This window comes from Galeopterus variegatus, unplaced genomic scaffold (assembly GCF_000696425.1).
Source record: "Galeopterus variegatus unplaced genomic scaffold, G_variegatus-3.0.2 Scaffold1330, whole genome shotgun sequence".
NCBI lineage: Eukaryota > Metazoa > Chordata > Mammalia > Dermoptera > Cynocephalidae > Galeopterus > Galeopterus variegatus.
The window spans coordinates 403,709-421,556 of record NW_007727441.1 but is presented as its reverse complement, the minus strand read 5'-3'; the positions used below and the strand labels follow the sequence as shown (position 1 = coordinate 421,556).

Here is a 17,848-nt window from a genome sequence, read left to right as displayed (position 1 = left end):
CATGAGTTTAGGAAATATGGATTAACCATAATATCCAGTCTTTATTTTGAATGTGATTTTTAAAAAGATTTTGATGAAATCTTAGATAGCCATTTTTGCTTTGATTATATTCAAAATAATATGCAATAGACTTAAAGATTGCTTTGAAAAACAAAATTTAATAAAATAGTTTTAGCTATAGAAAAATAACTAGATATAACTTCAATATTTGCTACATTGTAGTGAATATTGAAAATTACTATTTTGGCCAAAATATTCTGTAATGTAACCATGTGTGTAAGATATTGATTGATAAATTTAGTATGGTGGTCATATTATATTTATGACTTGGAAAGAAATAAAGACTAGCTTTTTCTTTCCTAATCTGAAAGATATCCTTTTCGGATATTACTTTCTTCAATTGTGTTTAGATTATTTTACCCACAAATTTGTTAATTTTGATTTTTAAAGTGATGTTTCTCAGTTTTGTTCTGTATTTTCTAAATCTTGACATGGTAATATTTCATAATTTTTTTCAGTAATATATGTATTTTTTAAAAGTTTAAATATAAATAAAGTGAAATGATTGGAAGAAATAATTGAAGAAGGTTATGTTTGCCAAGTATAATTTGTAAGATAGATATTTAAATTATTAGCTAATTTCTGCAAATTCACAATTTTAATTTTTTTTTTCCCCCCTAAAGACACTTGCTTAACAGCAAGGAATAGCACCAATTGCACATCTTCAACTTCTTCACTTTCTAACTACTTATATGTCTTCATCTTGGGACAACTATTGATAGGGACAGGGGGAACTCCTCTTTATACCCTGGGAACAGCCTTTATTGATGACTCGGTGCCTACACACAAATCTTCTCTCTATATAGGTAAGTTTTCTCTCTATTACTCAAATGACAGCCCCAGTATCATTTTGTTTTATTGTTTGTTTACTTTATAAGTAAAGCATGATATAGACTTACTAAAAAGTTACTTGTAGTGTCATATTTCCATTAGATAAATGCAATATTACTTCTTTTTCTATAATTATTTACTGCCATATCAAGTCAGTAAATGGAATATGTAATGATTTTTTTGACATCCTGCTCTATTTCTTGCTCTGGGCATGCCAACTTTTCTGGATGGGAAGAGCCATCCAAGCAGCACTCTGTCTAGATTGGTTGAATTACACAGGGTGTGGAGATGGTGACTTATTACATCCTACATGGACTTGACTAGAGTCCAGAAAAGAAACCACAGTGTAGTGCCTAGAAACTCTGTGGAGTTTTCCATTTCAAATCAACCTTTTTTATAGATCAACCCTTTTTCCCCCTTTTTAAAAGGTCATCCTTTTTTCAAATCAACCCTTTTTTCCCCCTAATTTCTGGTAGCATAAGTTTCTCTTAAAATTCTTCCCTGTTCTTGCAAGGTAGAGATAACAAGACTATTCATGGCTCTACATCTAATCATTGCATACTTAATTTGTACATGAGTTTTCTCTTTGTTGGTCTACTTCTCTAAAATTGGAGATCCATTGTCACAGTCACTGGAAGTCAGTGTGTTCATTACAGTCCTGACAGTGACTAATAAATCTACTTGGGCACATTACTAATATGGAAAATTCTACAGCAGTTTTATACTTCTACAGTACTTATGAATTATCAGTCTAACACAATTAGAAATTATATAAATAAAAAGGTCCATCACCAAAGATGATTTATGAATCACTGATTTCCTGCATTTTAAATCATGTACTTTTATTCACAAATTTTTTTTTTGTTTTTTTCTTTGGTGGCTGGCCTGTATGGGGATACAAACCCTTGACCTTGGTGTTTTAACATCACACTCTAACCAACTGAGCTAATCACAAATTTTTTTTGTGCATGAATCCTTTATAAGTGCACACTTAACTATTTACAAATTATATACTTTAATATTCTGCTAATGTATTTTTTACATTTTAAAATATAGTTCGAATATAAATTAAGGTAGTTGACAGATGAAGTTTTTATATTTTTTTGGATTATCTTGCATGAGCTTTACTTTGGAGACTTGATCCAGTATATGTCACTTTCTTCATTGATATGTGCTTAGTTTTGGATATAAAGTTCCCTGTTCTTTTGTGTAAGAGAACAAGAATCTCAGAAGTTATTAAAAAATCTAGATGGTGGCAATACAACAAGACACTGATATATGCATAAATTTTGCTTTGTAAAAATTTGAAGTTATATATAGCAAAATTTTAAGTATCTGACAGAGAGAAAGAAGCTCAGTTTAATTCTGCTGAAAGTAAAGATGGGGAGAGTCACCAAGAGGAGGTTTTAACTAATTGCACACATTTAAGAAACAGACTTATCAGCAGATCCAGGTTTTGAAATCAGTTGGTGTAGTACAAAAAAGAATGCTTACCAAGTATGTGCAGAGTGGAAAAGCCTTATTTTTACCTTGTTTTCTTCTGTGATATTGTAAACAGTAATTATTATCACTATCAGTAAAGGATAATAGTAGATTATATATTGCAACCAGTTAACATAATATAACTTCTCATGGATTTATAATTATTGGGTTTATTGTAATAATTATTACAGTCAAACAGCTTTTACATTGAAGTCATATATTTTAGGCTCCTTGACTTGACCATTGACCAAATGATACCACTGAAGTGGTATTTTTTAGTGAAAATATGTGTAATTGTTTTTGTTTTTTTTCGCAGCTGGCTGGGATGTAAGCCTTACCATTTAGATTTTTCTACGGTAAAATATTTGTCTTTCTTCACTGTTGTTAGATATGCAAAACAAAGTTGTGCATATGACTATTTTTAATGTCTGTTGTTCTAGGAATCGGCTATTCTATGTCAGTCTTAGGCCCTGCTATTGGCTATGTGGTGGGAGGACAACTGCTAACCATATACATTGATGTTGCTATGGGACAAAGGCAAGGCAATATCTATTTTTCTTTCATTTAAATTTATTTTATTTTAATAATGCTAACATCATAGACAGAACATTTTACATTTCCTTAATATAGCAAGAGGGATTTTTCAGGAAACAAAACTGAATATGTACATTCAATTTTTTTATAATTTCTTACTTTGGCTGCATTTCTTTATGAATCAATACCACACCATCTTTTAATGTAATAATGCATTTATTCATAAATAAGAATGTTTAATAAAGTCACCTGGTAAAATTTTTAGAAACATATAGGTATTTTTTTGAAAAAACATTTTTTAATTTCAAAAGTTTTGAAAATTTTTTTTTGAAAAATTTTTTTTGAAAAAGTTGAAATTAAAAAAATATACATTTCTTGGTATTTCAAAAATATAAAAATTCATAGTTCAAAAAACAAGAATTCAATAAAAATTTGTTATGTTTTCAGTACATTTAGTTGGAGGTAGATAGTCTGAAGAGTTTCAAGAGTATGTGGTTCCCAGAATAAGTTCTGTAGTTGCTCTGGTAATGTCACAGACATCACAATTATGCTGCTTTAACAACTGTGATAATAAAGAAGAATAATAGGTAATACTTACTTATTCTGAACTATGTTCCAGATGACATAAGTTTTGTGTGTTAACTTCTTTCACGTGCTATTTAATCCTTCCAATATTCCTATAAGGTAGTCAATACACACAGGTTGGTATGTGGCCAAGACATGAGTTGAAGTAGATCTTTTTCACTCCAAAGTCCCCCTCTTAACTACTGAGTTACCTTCCCCTTTCCCTGAATAGAGAAGTTGGTGTTCTTTGGTGTGGCCACATTTCCTCATTTTACCCTGGGACTCATAACTGCACAATCCTCTGAATGACCATGAGCAAAGAATAAGAAAATGTTATGGGTATGTGATTAGTTTTCTGAGCTGTTAGTCTGAGGTTAATCTTGTAGAAACTGTAAAAAGGTATGACAAAGCCCTTGAAGTAGAAAGTCAGGTTTTTAAGAAAGGATATTTTAATTTCATTGAAGAATTACAAGAGTAATTGGTGTGTTTTTGGCAAGGGTTTATTGATATAAGTATATGAGAACCATTATAAAAACTGTTAATAATACTTTAAGAATAATTTTACATTTAAAGAAATGCCATGATTGAAGTGCAATGTATGGGCAAATCATAGCTCAATGATTTGCTAGGAGATGTATTTAATTTAACACAGTAGAGGATAAAAACTTAACCAAAGTTAAATAGTATTTAGAAATTGTATGTATGTTTTCAAACATTCATCATACTTATATTTACGATTAACATTTTTTTTTTTTTTTTTTGTGACTGGTAAGGGGATCACAACCCTTGGCATGGTGTTGCCCACACCGCACTCAGCCGGTGAGTGCACCGGCCATCCCTTATATAGGATCCTAACCCACGGCCTCGGCGCTCCCAGAGCCGTACTCTCCTGAGTGAGCCACAGGGTCGGCCCTACTATTAACATTTTAAACTTTTATATCATTTTGCCATTTTGAAATACTTTGAAAACTACTATTATTATAACTCTCATTTATTCCTGCCATCTGCTGTCTGATTTATCACAATGGCTCTGTTAAAATTTTGGGTATTATAATATTCTACTGTATGCACTTGAATTATAAAGTATACAAGTACTATAACTAAGTTTTAATTAATAAAGTAGAGTTGACTTTTACCTCTTGTTTTCCTTTCACCTAGCACTGATAGCACTGATGTCACTGAGGATGATCCACGATGGTTGGGAGCTTGGTGGATTGGATTTCTTATATGTTGGTTCTTTGCTTGGTCTTTGATAATACCTTTTTCTTGCTTTCCAAAACATTTACCAGGTAAACATGGTTTTTTTTTTTAATAGAGAGTTTTATTTTAATTCTAGGCCAGGTGTTGTTTTCTGTGTGATTAGTAAGAGTCACAGATTGATCCTATTTGTTTTATAGAACTTCAGTTCCTGCCTATGAAAACTTTTGAATATCTATCTTCATTTTAGGACATGTTGTGTAGAAATTTTAATAGCTATGGGTTTTATTTATTTCCAATTAATAATCAATAAAATTGTGTGCATATTCACCTCCTTACTACTTACTAAATTTATTTCTTATATTTTATCTGGAATCTTGCTTTATATGTTTTCAAGATACAAAACCTTTTAAGCTATTAATTTGTATTCAGTTAGTCACTATTTTCAAGGTCCAATCTGCCTTAAATCATTTAAATTAATTATTTGTCGTTGAAAGTACAAGTGCTTATTTTTTTCAATTATCACCAAAGTCACACTGTTGTATACTCATTTTTTTTTTACCATATTTTAATATTAGACAGTCTGTCCAGAAAGATGAGGTTAATGGAAAAAAATCTACTCCTTCCTCTGAGATCTTGCTTCTGTATAATCATGTAATTAAAATACATATCTGGGCCAAGAGATGAGCCCAGCCCAGGAGACCTGAGTGGTGGCGCAGTCTGCCCCTCTCCCCCTGGACCCAGAAGGAGATGCCACACTGAGAGGTGAGTCGAGTGGCTCATTCTAAGGTTGCAGATTTTGGAATAGGACCCAAGGTGGTGTATTAGCCACTACCACACCTACTCTCAAGCAAGGACCGTACACTACCGCAGTAGCAGCTAGGCCAACTCTCAACACTCAACTAGAGGCTCACTCAACTGCACTGTTAGAAGAAGAGCCACCAGTAAAGACTGCAAATAGAGGAAGAAATCTTTTTTTTTTTTTTTGTCTTTTTCCGTGTCCGGCAACGGATCGCAACCCTCAGTGTTGTCCCCGTACCGGACCGGGGACCGGCAACGGGATCGCAACCCTCGGTGCTGCTCCTGCGCCTCGCTCAGCCAGAGAGCAGGAACCGGTCTGTATGTGGGATCCGAACCCTCGGGCGGGAGCGCCGTTGCGCTTCCCAAGCGGCACACTATCCAGTGCGCCACCGGGCCGGCCCCAAGAAATCTTGATTCTCATATCCAACCTCAGTGTAACAGAAGAAGCAAACCCTCTACCAAAACGACTAAATGTCAATGAAAAAATACTACAACTACAAATAAACAAGAAGATATGACACCACCAAAGGAATACAGCAATGCTCAAATTTCAGATTCCTTGGAACAGGGAACCCTTGAAATGTCTGAAAAAGAATTCAGAGCAATGATCTTAAGAAAACTCAAAGAAATAAAAGAAGATTCAATTAGAGAACACAATGAAACAAGAAAAAATATCCAGAATATGAAAGAGGAAATATGCAAAGAGATTAATACCTTAAGAAAGAGTGTAGGAGAACTCCTAGAAATGAAAGATTCACTCAGTGAAATAAAAAAAACCCATAAAACAACAGAGAGCTTGAGCAGTAGGGTAGAGCAAGCAGAAGAAAGAATCTCAGATCTCGAAGATAGTCTTTTTGAAATAACCCAGGCAGACAAAAAAATAAATAAATAAAAAGTGAAAAAGAATAAAAAATAATAAGGAAAATCTAGAGAGATAACAGACAACTTCAAGTGCTCTAACATCTGAATTTGTGGGTTTTCCAGAAGGGGAGGAGAAAAGAAAAGGTATTGAAAACCTATTCAAGAAAATAGTAACAGAAAACTTGCCAAGTATAGGGAGAGATACAGACCTTCAGATCCAGGAAGCTCAAAGGTCTTCAAAGAGATTCAATCCAAAAAGATTCTCCCCAAGACACATTATATTTAAATGTGCAAAGCTTAAAGACAAAGAGAGAATTCTAAAAGTAGCAAGAGAAAAGCATCAAGTCACCTTTATGGGAGCCCACATCAAACAGCAGTCTTCTCAACCAAAACACTACAGGCCAGAGGAAAGTAGAATAATGTATTCAAAATACTAAAAGAAAAAAATTGCCGGCCAAGAATTTTCTACCCAGCAAGTCTCTCCATCAGAAATGAGGGAGAAATAATGTATTTCCGAAACAAACAAAAGTTGTGGGAATTCACCTACACATGACTAGCCCTGCAAAAAATTCTCAAGGTAGTACTGCATCTGGAATCTGAATAATTATGACCTCTATCACAAACACACAAGAAAGAACAAGACCCACCATTAAAACAAGTATGCCAATGCAGAAAGAAGCTATATCATGCCACATTAAATCTCCAACTAAGATTGAAGGAGAGAAATAAATGGGGAAGTAATGATCAAAAGATATTTAAATCATCTAAACAAAAAGCAATTAAATGACAGGAATTAAGCAATACTTGTCAATAACTGCCTGAAGTGTGAATGGATTAAACTCCCCATTTAAAAGACACAGACTGACTGACTGGATTAAAAAGCTAGACCCAAATATATGCTGTCTCCAAGAGACCCACCTCACCTGTAGAGACACACACAGACTAAAAGTGAAGGGATGGAAAATGACATACCATGCAAATGGAAACCAAAAATGAGCAAGAGTAGCTATTCTTATATCAGACAAAATAGATTTTAAATCAAAAAACATAAAAAGTGTCAAAGAAGGCCACTATATAATGATAAAAGGATCTACCCATCTAGAAGACATAACAATCATAAATATATATGTACCAAATACTGGAGCACAGAGATATGTAAAGCAAACATTCTTAGATCTAAAAAAAAGAAATAGGCCCTAATACATTAGTAGTGGGTGATCTGAACACCCCTCTCTCAGTATGGGACAGATCTTCCAGGCAACAAATCAACAAAGAAACACAGGGTTTAATCTACACCTTAGACCAACTGGACCTGGCATATATATACAGAACATTTCACCCAGCAGCTAAAGAACATACTTTCTTCTTATCAGTTCATGGAACATTCTTAAGGATAGACTACATATTAAGTCACAAATCTAGTCTCAGCAAATTAAAAAAAATTGAAATCATTCCAAGTATCTTTTCAGACCACAATGGACTAAAACTGGAAATTAATAATAAACAAAACTCTGGAGACTATACAAATACATGGAAACTAAACAATAGGCTCCTGAATGACCTATGGGTCCAAGAAGAAATGAAACAGGAAATCAAAAAAGTTCTTGAAACCAATGAAAATCAAGATACATCACATGAAAACCTGTTGGACACTGCAAAAGCAGTACTAAGAGGCAAATTTATTGTAGTAAGTGCCTGCATCAAAAGAATGGAAAGACTTCAAATAGACAGCCAAACACTATGCCTAAAAGAACTTGAAAAGCAACAACAATCCAAACCTAAAGGTAGTAGATGGAAAAAAATAATTAAGATCAGGGCAGAACTAAATGAAACAGAGACACATAAAATAACAGAAAAGATCAATGAAACAAAAAGTTGGTTTTTTGAAAAGATAAATAAAATAGACAAACCATTACCTAGATTAACAAAAGAAAAAAAAAAAAAGAGAGAAGACCCAAATAACAAAAATCAGAAATGAAAAGGAAGACATTATAACTGATACCACAGAAATATGAAGAATCATTAGAGACTATTATAAACAACTGTATGACAACACATATGAAAATCTGGAAGATACGGATAAGTTTCTAGACACATACAAATTACCCAGACTGAACCAAGAAGAGAGAGAAAAACTGAACAGACCAATAACAAGCAATGAGATTAAAGCGGTAACCACCAATCTTCCAACAAAGAAAAGTCTGGGTCTGGGTGGCTTTACAGCTTTACAGTTGAATTCATCAAAACTTTTAAAGAGGAGTTAATAAAAATTCTCTTCAAACTATTCAAAAAAACTGAAACAGTAGCTACTCTCCCAAACTCATTCTATGAGACCAACATAACTCTAATACAAAAACTGGATAAAGACACAATGATGAACACAGATGCAAAATTCCTCAGCAAAATATTAGCAAGCAGAATACAGCAACACATTAAAAAAGTCATACACCATGATCAAGTGGGATTCATACCAGGGATGCAAGGATGTTTCAACACACAAAAGTCAATAAATATGGTCCATTACATCAACAAAGTCAAGGACAAAGACCATATGATTGTCTCAATAGATGCTGAAAAAGCATTTTAAAAAAATCAACGTCCTTTCATGATAAGGACTCTCAACAAATTAGATATAGAAGGAAAGTGTCTCAACACAATAAAAGCCATTTAGGACAAGCCCTCCACCAGTATCATTCTGAATGGGGAAACTTTGAAGGCCTTTCCCTTAAGAACAGGAACAGGAGAAGGATGCCCACTCTGACCACTTCTATGTAACATAGTACTGGAAGTAGTAGCCTGAGCAATCAGGCAAAAGAAAGAAAGAAAGGGACTCCAGCTTGGAAAAGAGGAAGTCAAACTTTCTCTATTTGCAGATGACATGATACTATATATAGGAAAACCTAAAGGCTCTGTCAAAAAATTCCTAGAGCAGGTTAATAACTTCAGTAATGTTGCAGGATACAAAATAAATGCCCCCAAATCAGTTGCATTTATATACTCAAATAATGAGCTAACAGAAAGAGAAATAAAAGTAAGCCCATTTACAATTGTCATGAAAAAATAAAATGCCTGGGGATCAATTTAACCAAGGATGTGAAAGATCTCTACAATGGCAACTACAAACCACTTCTGAAAGAAATTTAAAAAGACACAAAAAAGGTGGAAAGATATTCCATGCTCTTGGATTAGAAGAATTAACATTGTGAAAATGTCTATACACCCAAAGCAATTTACAGATTCAATGCAATACTCATCAAAATACCCATGACAGTCTTCATAGAAAAGGAAAAAAACAGTCTTAACTTTCATGTGGAACAACAAAAGACTCTGAATATCCAAAGCACTCCTGAGAAAAAAATAAATAAAGCCAGAGGCATAACACTATCAGACTTCAAATTATACTACAAAGGTATTGTAACCAAAACAGCATGGTACTGGTATAAAAATAGACATTCAGACCAGTGGAGCAGCATTGAGAACCCAGAAATCACCCTTCAGGCTTACAGCCATCTGATATTGGACAAAGGCAACAAAAATCTACAGCGGGGAAAAGACTGCCTCTTCAACAAGCGGTGCTTAGAAAACTGGTTATCCATACACAGAAGAATGAAAGTAGATATGCACCTCTCATCATACACTAAAATCAACTCAAAATGGATTAAAGACTTCAGTATAAGACCTGAAACTGTAAAATTACTAAGGGAAAATATAGGTGAAACACTACAGGAACTAGGTCTGTGCACAGACTTTATGAACATGAGCCCAAAAGCACAAGCAGCAAAAGAAAAAATAAACAAATGGGACTGTATCAAACTAAAAAGCTTCTGCACAGCAAAGGAAACAATATCAGAGTGAAACAACAACCTACAGAGTGGGAGACAATTTTTGCTAACTATGCATCCAACAAGGGATGAATATCCATAATATACAAGGAACTCAAACAATTATACAGTAAAAAAAGAAATAACCCAATTGAAAAATGGGTGAAGAAGCTGAATAGACATTTTTCAAAAAACGTACAAACTGGCAACAGGTACCAGAAAAAATGCTCAACATCACTAGTCATCAGGGAAATGCAAATAAAAACTACATTGAGATACCACCTCACCCCAGTTAGACTGCCTATAATCAGAAAGACAGTGAATGCTGGTGAGGGTATGGAGAGAAGGGAACACTCCTACACTGTTGGTGAGACTGTAAGTTAGTACAACCACTATGGAAAACAGTATGGAGGTTTCTCAAACAACTACAAATAGATCTTCCATATAATCCAGCAATCCCACTTCTGGATATATACCCAGAAGAATGGAAAACATCATGTGGAAGGGCTACCTGCACTCCCATATTGATCGCAGCTCTGTTTAAAATAGCCAAGACATGGAACCAATCTAAATGTCCACCGATGGATGATTGGATAAGGAAAATGTGGTATATATACACCATGGAATACTACTCTGCAATAAAAAAAGAATGAAATACCCCCATTTGCAACAACATGGATGAACCTGGAGAAAAATATGTTGAGTGAAAGAAGGAAAGCATGGAGGGATAAATGCCACATGTGTTCACTCATAAGTGGGAGCTAAGAGAGAAAGAAGTAAGGAAAGAAAGACCACAGTGGTGCGTTGGACTTGCAGAGGGAGAGAGCATTCTTTGGGGTACAAATAGCAGTGGGTGGGAAAAGGGGAGGGAGAAGGAGGTTGGGGCTAATTGGGTGAGGGACATGGGGTACAAATGCTATTTGTGGTAATGACTATGCTGCCAGCATGAATCTGGGCTTCACATCTTAGGCCCAAGGGGTGATGATCAGCTTGGTATCTCATGAATATTCATAACCAATAAAATAAAGTACACATCTGTATAAGTATTTTTCTGTAGACTGAAGGTATTTAGTTGTTTTATTGTTATTTGAAACAGGATAGATGATTAAATTTTCGAAATGGGTGAAAGAAAAGTTGGCAGACTAGAAGAAGATAGAATCATTCATTTCTTTCTACCTGAGCTATCCAATTTAAAATTCCATATGTTGACTGTTTTCTCAAATTTATCTACAGTACCATTATTGCAAATTAAAGGGACATGGCAATAGATGGTAAATATTATTTCATCTGCTAAGTATATTAGAATTAAAAAGAGCAAAGTTAAAAAGCCACAAATGTACTTTAATATATAAAGGATGAAAAGGAGACTCATTAGGAAGGAAGAAAAATTTTTAAGAGATTTTAATTGGAGACAGTAAAATGTGATTAGAGGAAAATTGTCTCATTTTAATGTTTAGACTAGTTGGAATTTCCTTAAGCTAGTGGTAGTGAATGCTAGCTCTTCGGACAGCCTGATTACAGATGTAGATATTTGTACAATTTTGGTGACAAAGTGAGGAACTGGCCTTTTATGTTATGGAATTGATATACTTGTGGAAATGTGTGCCTTAAAAAGTAAGCATTTTTTAAAATGAAGAATGAACTACATTTACTGTTTTTTTTAGGTACAGCAAAAATTCAAGCTGGAAAAACTTCTCAGACTCATCAGAATAAGAATAATTCTTTACAATATGCAGATGAGAATTTTGGAAAAAGTATTAAAGATTTTCCAGCTGCTGTAAAGGTAAAACTGTTCTCTCTCTCTCTCTCTCTATCTCTCATACATGTACACACTCACACTCCACATGTACATATTTGTAGATGTGTGTGTATGTTACATACACACATAAATAACTACACATGAATACATATACATACACACATACAAGAGTACTTCAAAAAGCTTGTGGAAAAGTAGAATGGAAAGGTAATACAAAACTTTTCATGAACTTTTTGAAGTACCCTCGTAATATGTATACACACAAATATTTTCATAGCATATTTTTTGTTGCTTATTTACTACAGTTCTAGTTCTTATAAATAACTCTTCAGATTTAGTTTTATTATCCTTTGAGTAAATAAAAACTATTCCAGAGCAGAATGGTTGAAAGAGCGTAAGTTATCTTGTTGGCAATATCAATATTCAGAGGTTCCTTGTTAGCGCTATAGCCCAGTATTCCATGCCACTTCCCTAATGTAATGAATTGATCAGTTATCACTGAACTGTAAATATATATTTGATAATGCCAAACCAATACTTTTCCCTGATGAGAGATGTGGTAGTTAGTGGTAACTTAATTTGAAATTGAGGTTAAAGAAACAAAAGCGTTATGTTCTATTTTGTTTTACTCAGAAGAAAAACTATTTAACATCATAAAAGCTTTATTCATAAGAGTTTATAATGAATATTTACTTTTCATTATTTTTTGCTTCCTTCTCAAATGAAAATTTTAAAGTGTTTTAACTTCTCCACTCAGCACACCTTTCAACTCTCCCTTCCTCCTCCCATATATGCACATTCTTGTATTTTGCTGAGATTGTTCATAATTTTTAATTCCAACTACAATTATTACAGTAGTTTTGTTCTATTTCATATATTTCTATTTAGCTTATTTTATAAATGCTAGTTTATATTACTAACAAGAGTCATTGCCCACCATTGCTTTGCTTTTTTAATCCATATGGTCTCTTGCTTACAGATCTCTATTCTGATTCACATTGCTATGGATGAGCATTTTGTTGCTGCTTTTCCTTGGGTGGAATACGACTTATGTTATCTTTGAATGTCTGAATGATATTTCTCACTGAACAAATGCTTTTGGGTCATTCCCCCTTAATTTCAGTAGTCTGTGGATATTGTTTGCTCTTTTCTATTTAAATGTGTTGCAATTGAGAATTTCCATTTTGATGCAATTCTATTTATTCCATCTCTAAGTTAGTAAATTTTTTTTTTTTCTTTTTTTCCCTTTTTGTCTTTTTTCGTGTCCGGCAATGGATCGCAACCCTCAGTGGCGCGCCCGTACCGGACCAGGACCGGCAACGGGATTGCAACCCTCGGTGTTGCTCCCATACCTCACTCAGCCAGTGAGCGGGATCCGGTCTGTACGTGGGATCCGAACCCTCAGCGGGAGCGCCACCGCACTCCCAAGCGGCACACTGTAGCAGTGCGCCACCGGGCCGGCCCCTAAGTTTGTAAATTTTTAAATTTATTTTTGAATTTGGGAAATTTAGTTGATTATGTCTAAGTATCTGGCTTTTTTCATTACTCCTTCTGGGAATCCATTATCTTTTTCAATTTGAAGACTTAAGTATTTTCTACTACTACTATTATTATTATTATTATTACAAATTATTGCATGTTTTCATCCAGGTACTTCCTCTTTTGTCTCTCCTGTTATTCTTAGGTTATCTAACTCTGACTTCTAAATCTCTTACCCTGCCCCTTTGTGACTCCTGTGTGTGTGTGTATGTATGCGTGTGTGAGTAGGTGTATGTGTGTATGTGTTGCTTGGTTTTATGAAATTTTTTTTGAATTTAATATTTCAGAATTATAATTTGGTTTTCATTTTGTAGTTAAATATATTAAAACAATGGATCTCTCTGTTCCCCTGTGTAGATAAATAAGATTCTGAGAGCTCTAGCAATATAGACACCTACTTAAAGTTTTTATACCCTACACCTCTCTAAGTTATCTTAGACTATTAAGTCCTTTAATCAAGGAAGAACACTATGAGTTTGGTAGTCACAGTCTCATTTATGCTCAGTCTCAAATTCTTCATTTACTAGACATAATTTAAAAAAACTGTAAAATATTAAATAGGAAGTAGACTTACAGTAAGCATATTTTTAGTAAGACTGGGGAAGGGAACCTTTCTAAGTGGGCTTTTACCTCCTTTCCTCAGTCCTTCAAATGTGATAAAGGCATAATCACTGTACTGATGAATCATCTGTCAGTACTCCAGGTACCCCACCCATAAATTTTCTCATCATTGTATATGTAAATCTATTAATTATCTTTAATTATATTTTTGTGCTGGAGGAAATGCTGAAATTTTATAGGTAATTATATTGTGTTTATTAAAAATTGTACTATTATATAATGTACATTCTAATACTGTACTTTGCAGTGTGATCATAGTTATTCATTTGGTTAACTGTATTTTTTCTTTAGAATTTGATGAGGAATACTGTGTTTATATGTTTAGCTCTATCAACATCTTCAGAAGCCTTAATTTCTACTGGATTTGCTACATTTTTACCTAAATATATAGAAAATCAATTTGGATTGACATCCAGCTTTGCAGCTACCCTTGGAGGTAAAACATTTCCTTTGTTCTAATTTAATCTAATACTTTTAATTTACCACATTACATTTTTATTAGGATAATATATAATTTTAGGTATTCCATTCCTTAAAATTTAAACTTTATGCTAATTTTGATAAAAATTTCTGTTTTTCTGACCTTAGTCAATCCATTGTATGAACTTGAGAGAGACAAAGGTTATAAGGCAAAAAAGAATTTGTGTTAATCTTTTTTTAAAAAAAAATTTAAAACAATTTTTTGGTGGCTGGCTGGCACAGGGATCCAAACCCGTGACCTTATATAAGGTTATAAGGTGTTATAAGGCTGTGTTCTAACTAACTGAACTAACCGGCCAGCCTGGAATGTGTGTTAATCTAAGTGTTCAGTACATTAATTTTACTACTTCCTTACTTAATGAAACTATTAAGTCATTTATGTATATATTTCTATATCAAGTGAATACATTTGTATGTTAAAACTGTATTGGTGCTTGTTTTTGATGCCTTCCAGTTGTTGGTATGAGTTACTGAGCGTACTTATGTGTTTTCTCACCGTCTGTGCCTTCTTTCTTATTAGGGGCTGTTTTAATTCCTGGAGCTGCTCTTGGTCAGGTTTTAGGCGGTATCCTTGTTTCGAAATTCAAAATGACCTGTAAAAATACAATGAAGTTTTCATTGTTCACATCTGGAGTTGCTCTTGCGCTGAGTTTTATATTTATTTATGCCAAATGTGAAAATGAGCCATTTGCTGGTGTGTCTGAATCATATAATGGGTAAATATATTTCAATGCTTTTTGATATTACTATCAGAGTAATAAACTATGTATGCATTTCCAAGTATATGCTTTCTTAAATAAAATGGTGAGAAATTGTCTCTTTTTTTCTTAATCAGAAGACTTTCCTTTTCTATTTAAGAATTTTTTTGTTTTCTGTTTTGTTTTGTTTTTTAGTTTAAAAAATTGATGTATTATTAAAAGTTGGGGATATTTATTCAGAGAGCATTTAAGGAGCCACTATCATGTACTGGGTGCTATGCATGGCTCAGGAATACAAAGATTAATACAAAAGAGTCTTTGCCTTTAAGGGATTCCTTTACTAGGGAGCATTTTGCAGTATATGTTCCTACCAATTTAAATTTTTGAAAATGGAAATGACTCCCTATGATTAAATTCTCTTAGGTAGTCTGAAGTAGACTAGAAGAGAAATTAAAATGAAGCTAGTCGTAGGTAATACTAATCATTGTTATATCTTCTCAGAGGTTCATGTTCATTATAAAGAAATAAATTACTTCTTGTTGTTCTGACCTGTAGTTATATTTCTACCTATAACTGGTTTGACCACTTATGTTTCGTTCTTTCTTTGCCTTGTTCACTTTGCTTTGAAATCCTAAGCCATGAATAGGGAATCAGGTAGGAGGGGGTCCAGCAGTGTAGTTAGTTTATAGCTCACAGAGCTGCTTTAATTATTTCACTACATGTGTTTGAGGCTGTTGAGGGAGGTAGTAGTCCAGGTCAAGGATTTCATAATTTTGTATAATATGGCATTCAGATGACATAAATACAATGTACTTTGGAGAAGTTTGCCAACAACAGTGATCATAATTTGTAGTTGCTGTTCACATGTCTGTCATTCTTTTATATTAGTGTGATACTGAGTATTCTAAATCAGTGTTTAGTTAAGCCCCATTGCATTTATTCAACATTTGTTAAATGCTTTCTCTGGCAGACCTTTATAGCAGAATCCCTATTCTAAAAGAGAGATTGGAAAATAAAGCAGTGAATGAACAATGAATTAGTAGTACTATGGAATTCAAAAGAAAGAGAGCTTTTCAATTTTATTTGATTAGATTCATGAAAGGCTTCATGGTATAATAGCAAAATGGTGTTTAAATATACTCTAAATAAAATGGGGTTTAAATACAAAGAGTTTTGCATGGTAAAGACATGAGAGGAGGAAAAGGCAGAAGGGATATGCCATGCCAAGGGTATTAAATGCTATACAAAGCAAAGGTGAGATTCAGGGACCGGTTTGAATGGGGCTTAGGTTACGTGTCTGGAAATAGTAGAAAAATATCTGGAAATGCTGATATGTAGGTAGAAGTAAGTTGTGCAGACCTGACTTTTATCCGTATAACTTCACCCAAACTTATGCCAACAAACCACTTTCTCTGTATGTTCCTTTTAGAAAAGCAGAAAGTTCTGGATAGTTTAACACAATTTATCATCCTGAATAACAAAGTAAATGTGAGTCAATTTGGTATTTTTTATCTTTAAAAAATTTTTTTTTATTGAAACATAATTGATTGTATATATCTGTGGGGTACAGTATTGAATATCAATACCTGTGTGCAATATGTGGTGCTCAAATCAAAATAATTAGTATATTCAGCATTACACAATGTAATCATTTTTTGTGGCCCTTTACCAATTTCTTGCTAATCCTCCTCCTCCCCACTTCATTCCTCTGGTGGCCTCAGTTTGGTTCTCTCCTTTTGAAAATTCAGTGAATAATTGTGATTGTTGTAGCTTCCCTTCTTTATTTATTTGGTTGGGTTTTTTTTTTTTTTTTTTTTTTTTCCAGCTTCCACTTATGAGTGAGGACATGTGATATTAATCCTTCTTTGCCTGGCTTATTTCACTTAATGTAATTTTCTCTAAGTTCATCCATGTTGCCCTGAATGGCAGAATTTCATTCTTTTTTTTATGGCTGAGTGGTATTCCGTCGTGTATATATACTACATTTTCCTTATCCAGTCATCCCCCAATGGACATTTAGGTTGGTTCCAACTCTTGGCTATTTTAAATAGAGCTGTGATAAACATGGGAGTGCAGGTATCCCTTTGACATGATGATTTCCACTGCTTTGGGTATACACCCGGCAGTGGGATTGCTGAATTGTATGGCAGTTCTATCTGTATTGGTTTGAGGAATCTCCGTACTGTTTTCCATAGTGGCTGCACTACTTTACAATCCCAACAGCAGTGTAGGAGAGTTCCCCTTTCTCCATATCATTGCCAACATTTGTTATTCTCTGTCTTTTTGGTAATGGCCAGTCTAACTAGGGAGAGATGATATCTCAGTGTGACTGTGGTTTGCATTTCTCTTATGCTGAGTGATGTTGACCATTTTTTCATGTGTCTGTTGGCCTTATATCTTCCTTTGAGAAATGCATATTCAGCTCCTTTGCCCATTTTATAATCAGGTTACGTGTTTGTTTTACCCTTAATTTGTTTGAGTTCTTTGTGTATTCTGGATATTAATCTCTTGATAGATGGATAGTTTGCAAATATTTTCTCCCATTCTGTAGGTTGTCTTTTCACTCTGTTGTTTCTTTCGCTGTGCAGAAGCTTTTTAGT

The 17,848-nt window shown here is 33.9% G+C and overlaps 1 protein-coding gene across 1 annotated transcript in view; it reads left to right on the top strand.

Moving 5' to 3' along the window:
• Window positions 1-683: 683 nt before the first annotated feature.
• Window positions 684-17,848, top strand: part of SLCO4C1 (solute carrier organic anion transporter family, member 4C1) — a gene marked incomplete at its 5' end in the record, with an annotated part of 40,601 nt that continues 23,436 nt past the window's right edge. Inside the window, 6 exons of the mRNA XM_008576332.1 lie at window positions 684-866; window positions 2,814-2,910; window positions 4,639-4,760; window positions 11,816-11,934; window positions 14,362-14,506; window positions 15,071-15,266. Of these exons, the coding sequence (XP_008574554.1) occupies window positions 684-866; window positions 2,814-2,910; window positions 4,639-4,760; window positions 11,816-11,934; window positions 14,362-14,506; window positions 15,071-15,266 (862 nt within the window). The remainder of the gene's footprint in view (window positions 867-2,813; window positions 2,911-4,638; window positions 4,761-11,815; window positions 11,935-14,361; window positions 14,507-15,070; window positions 15,267-17,848) is intronic.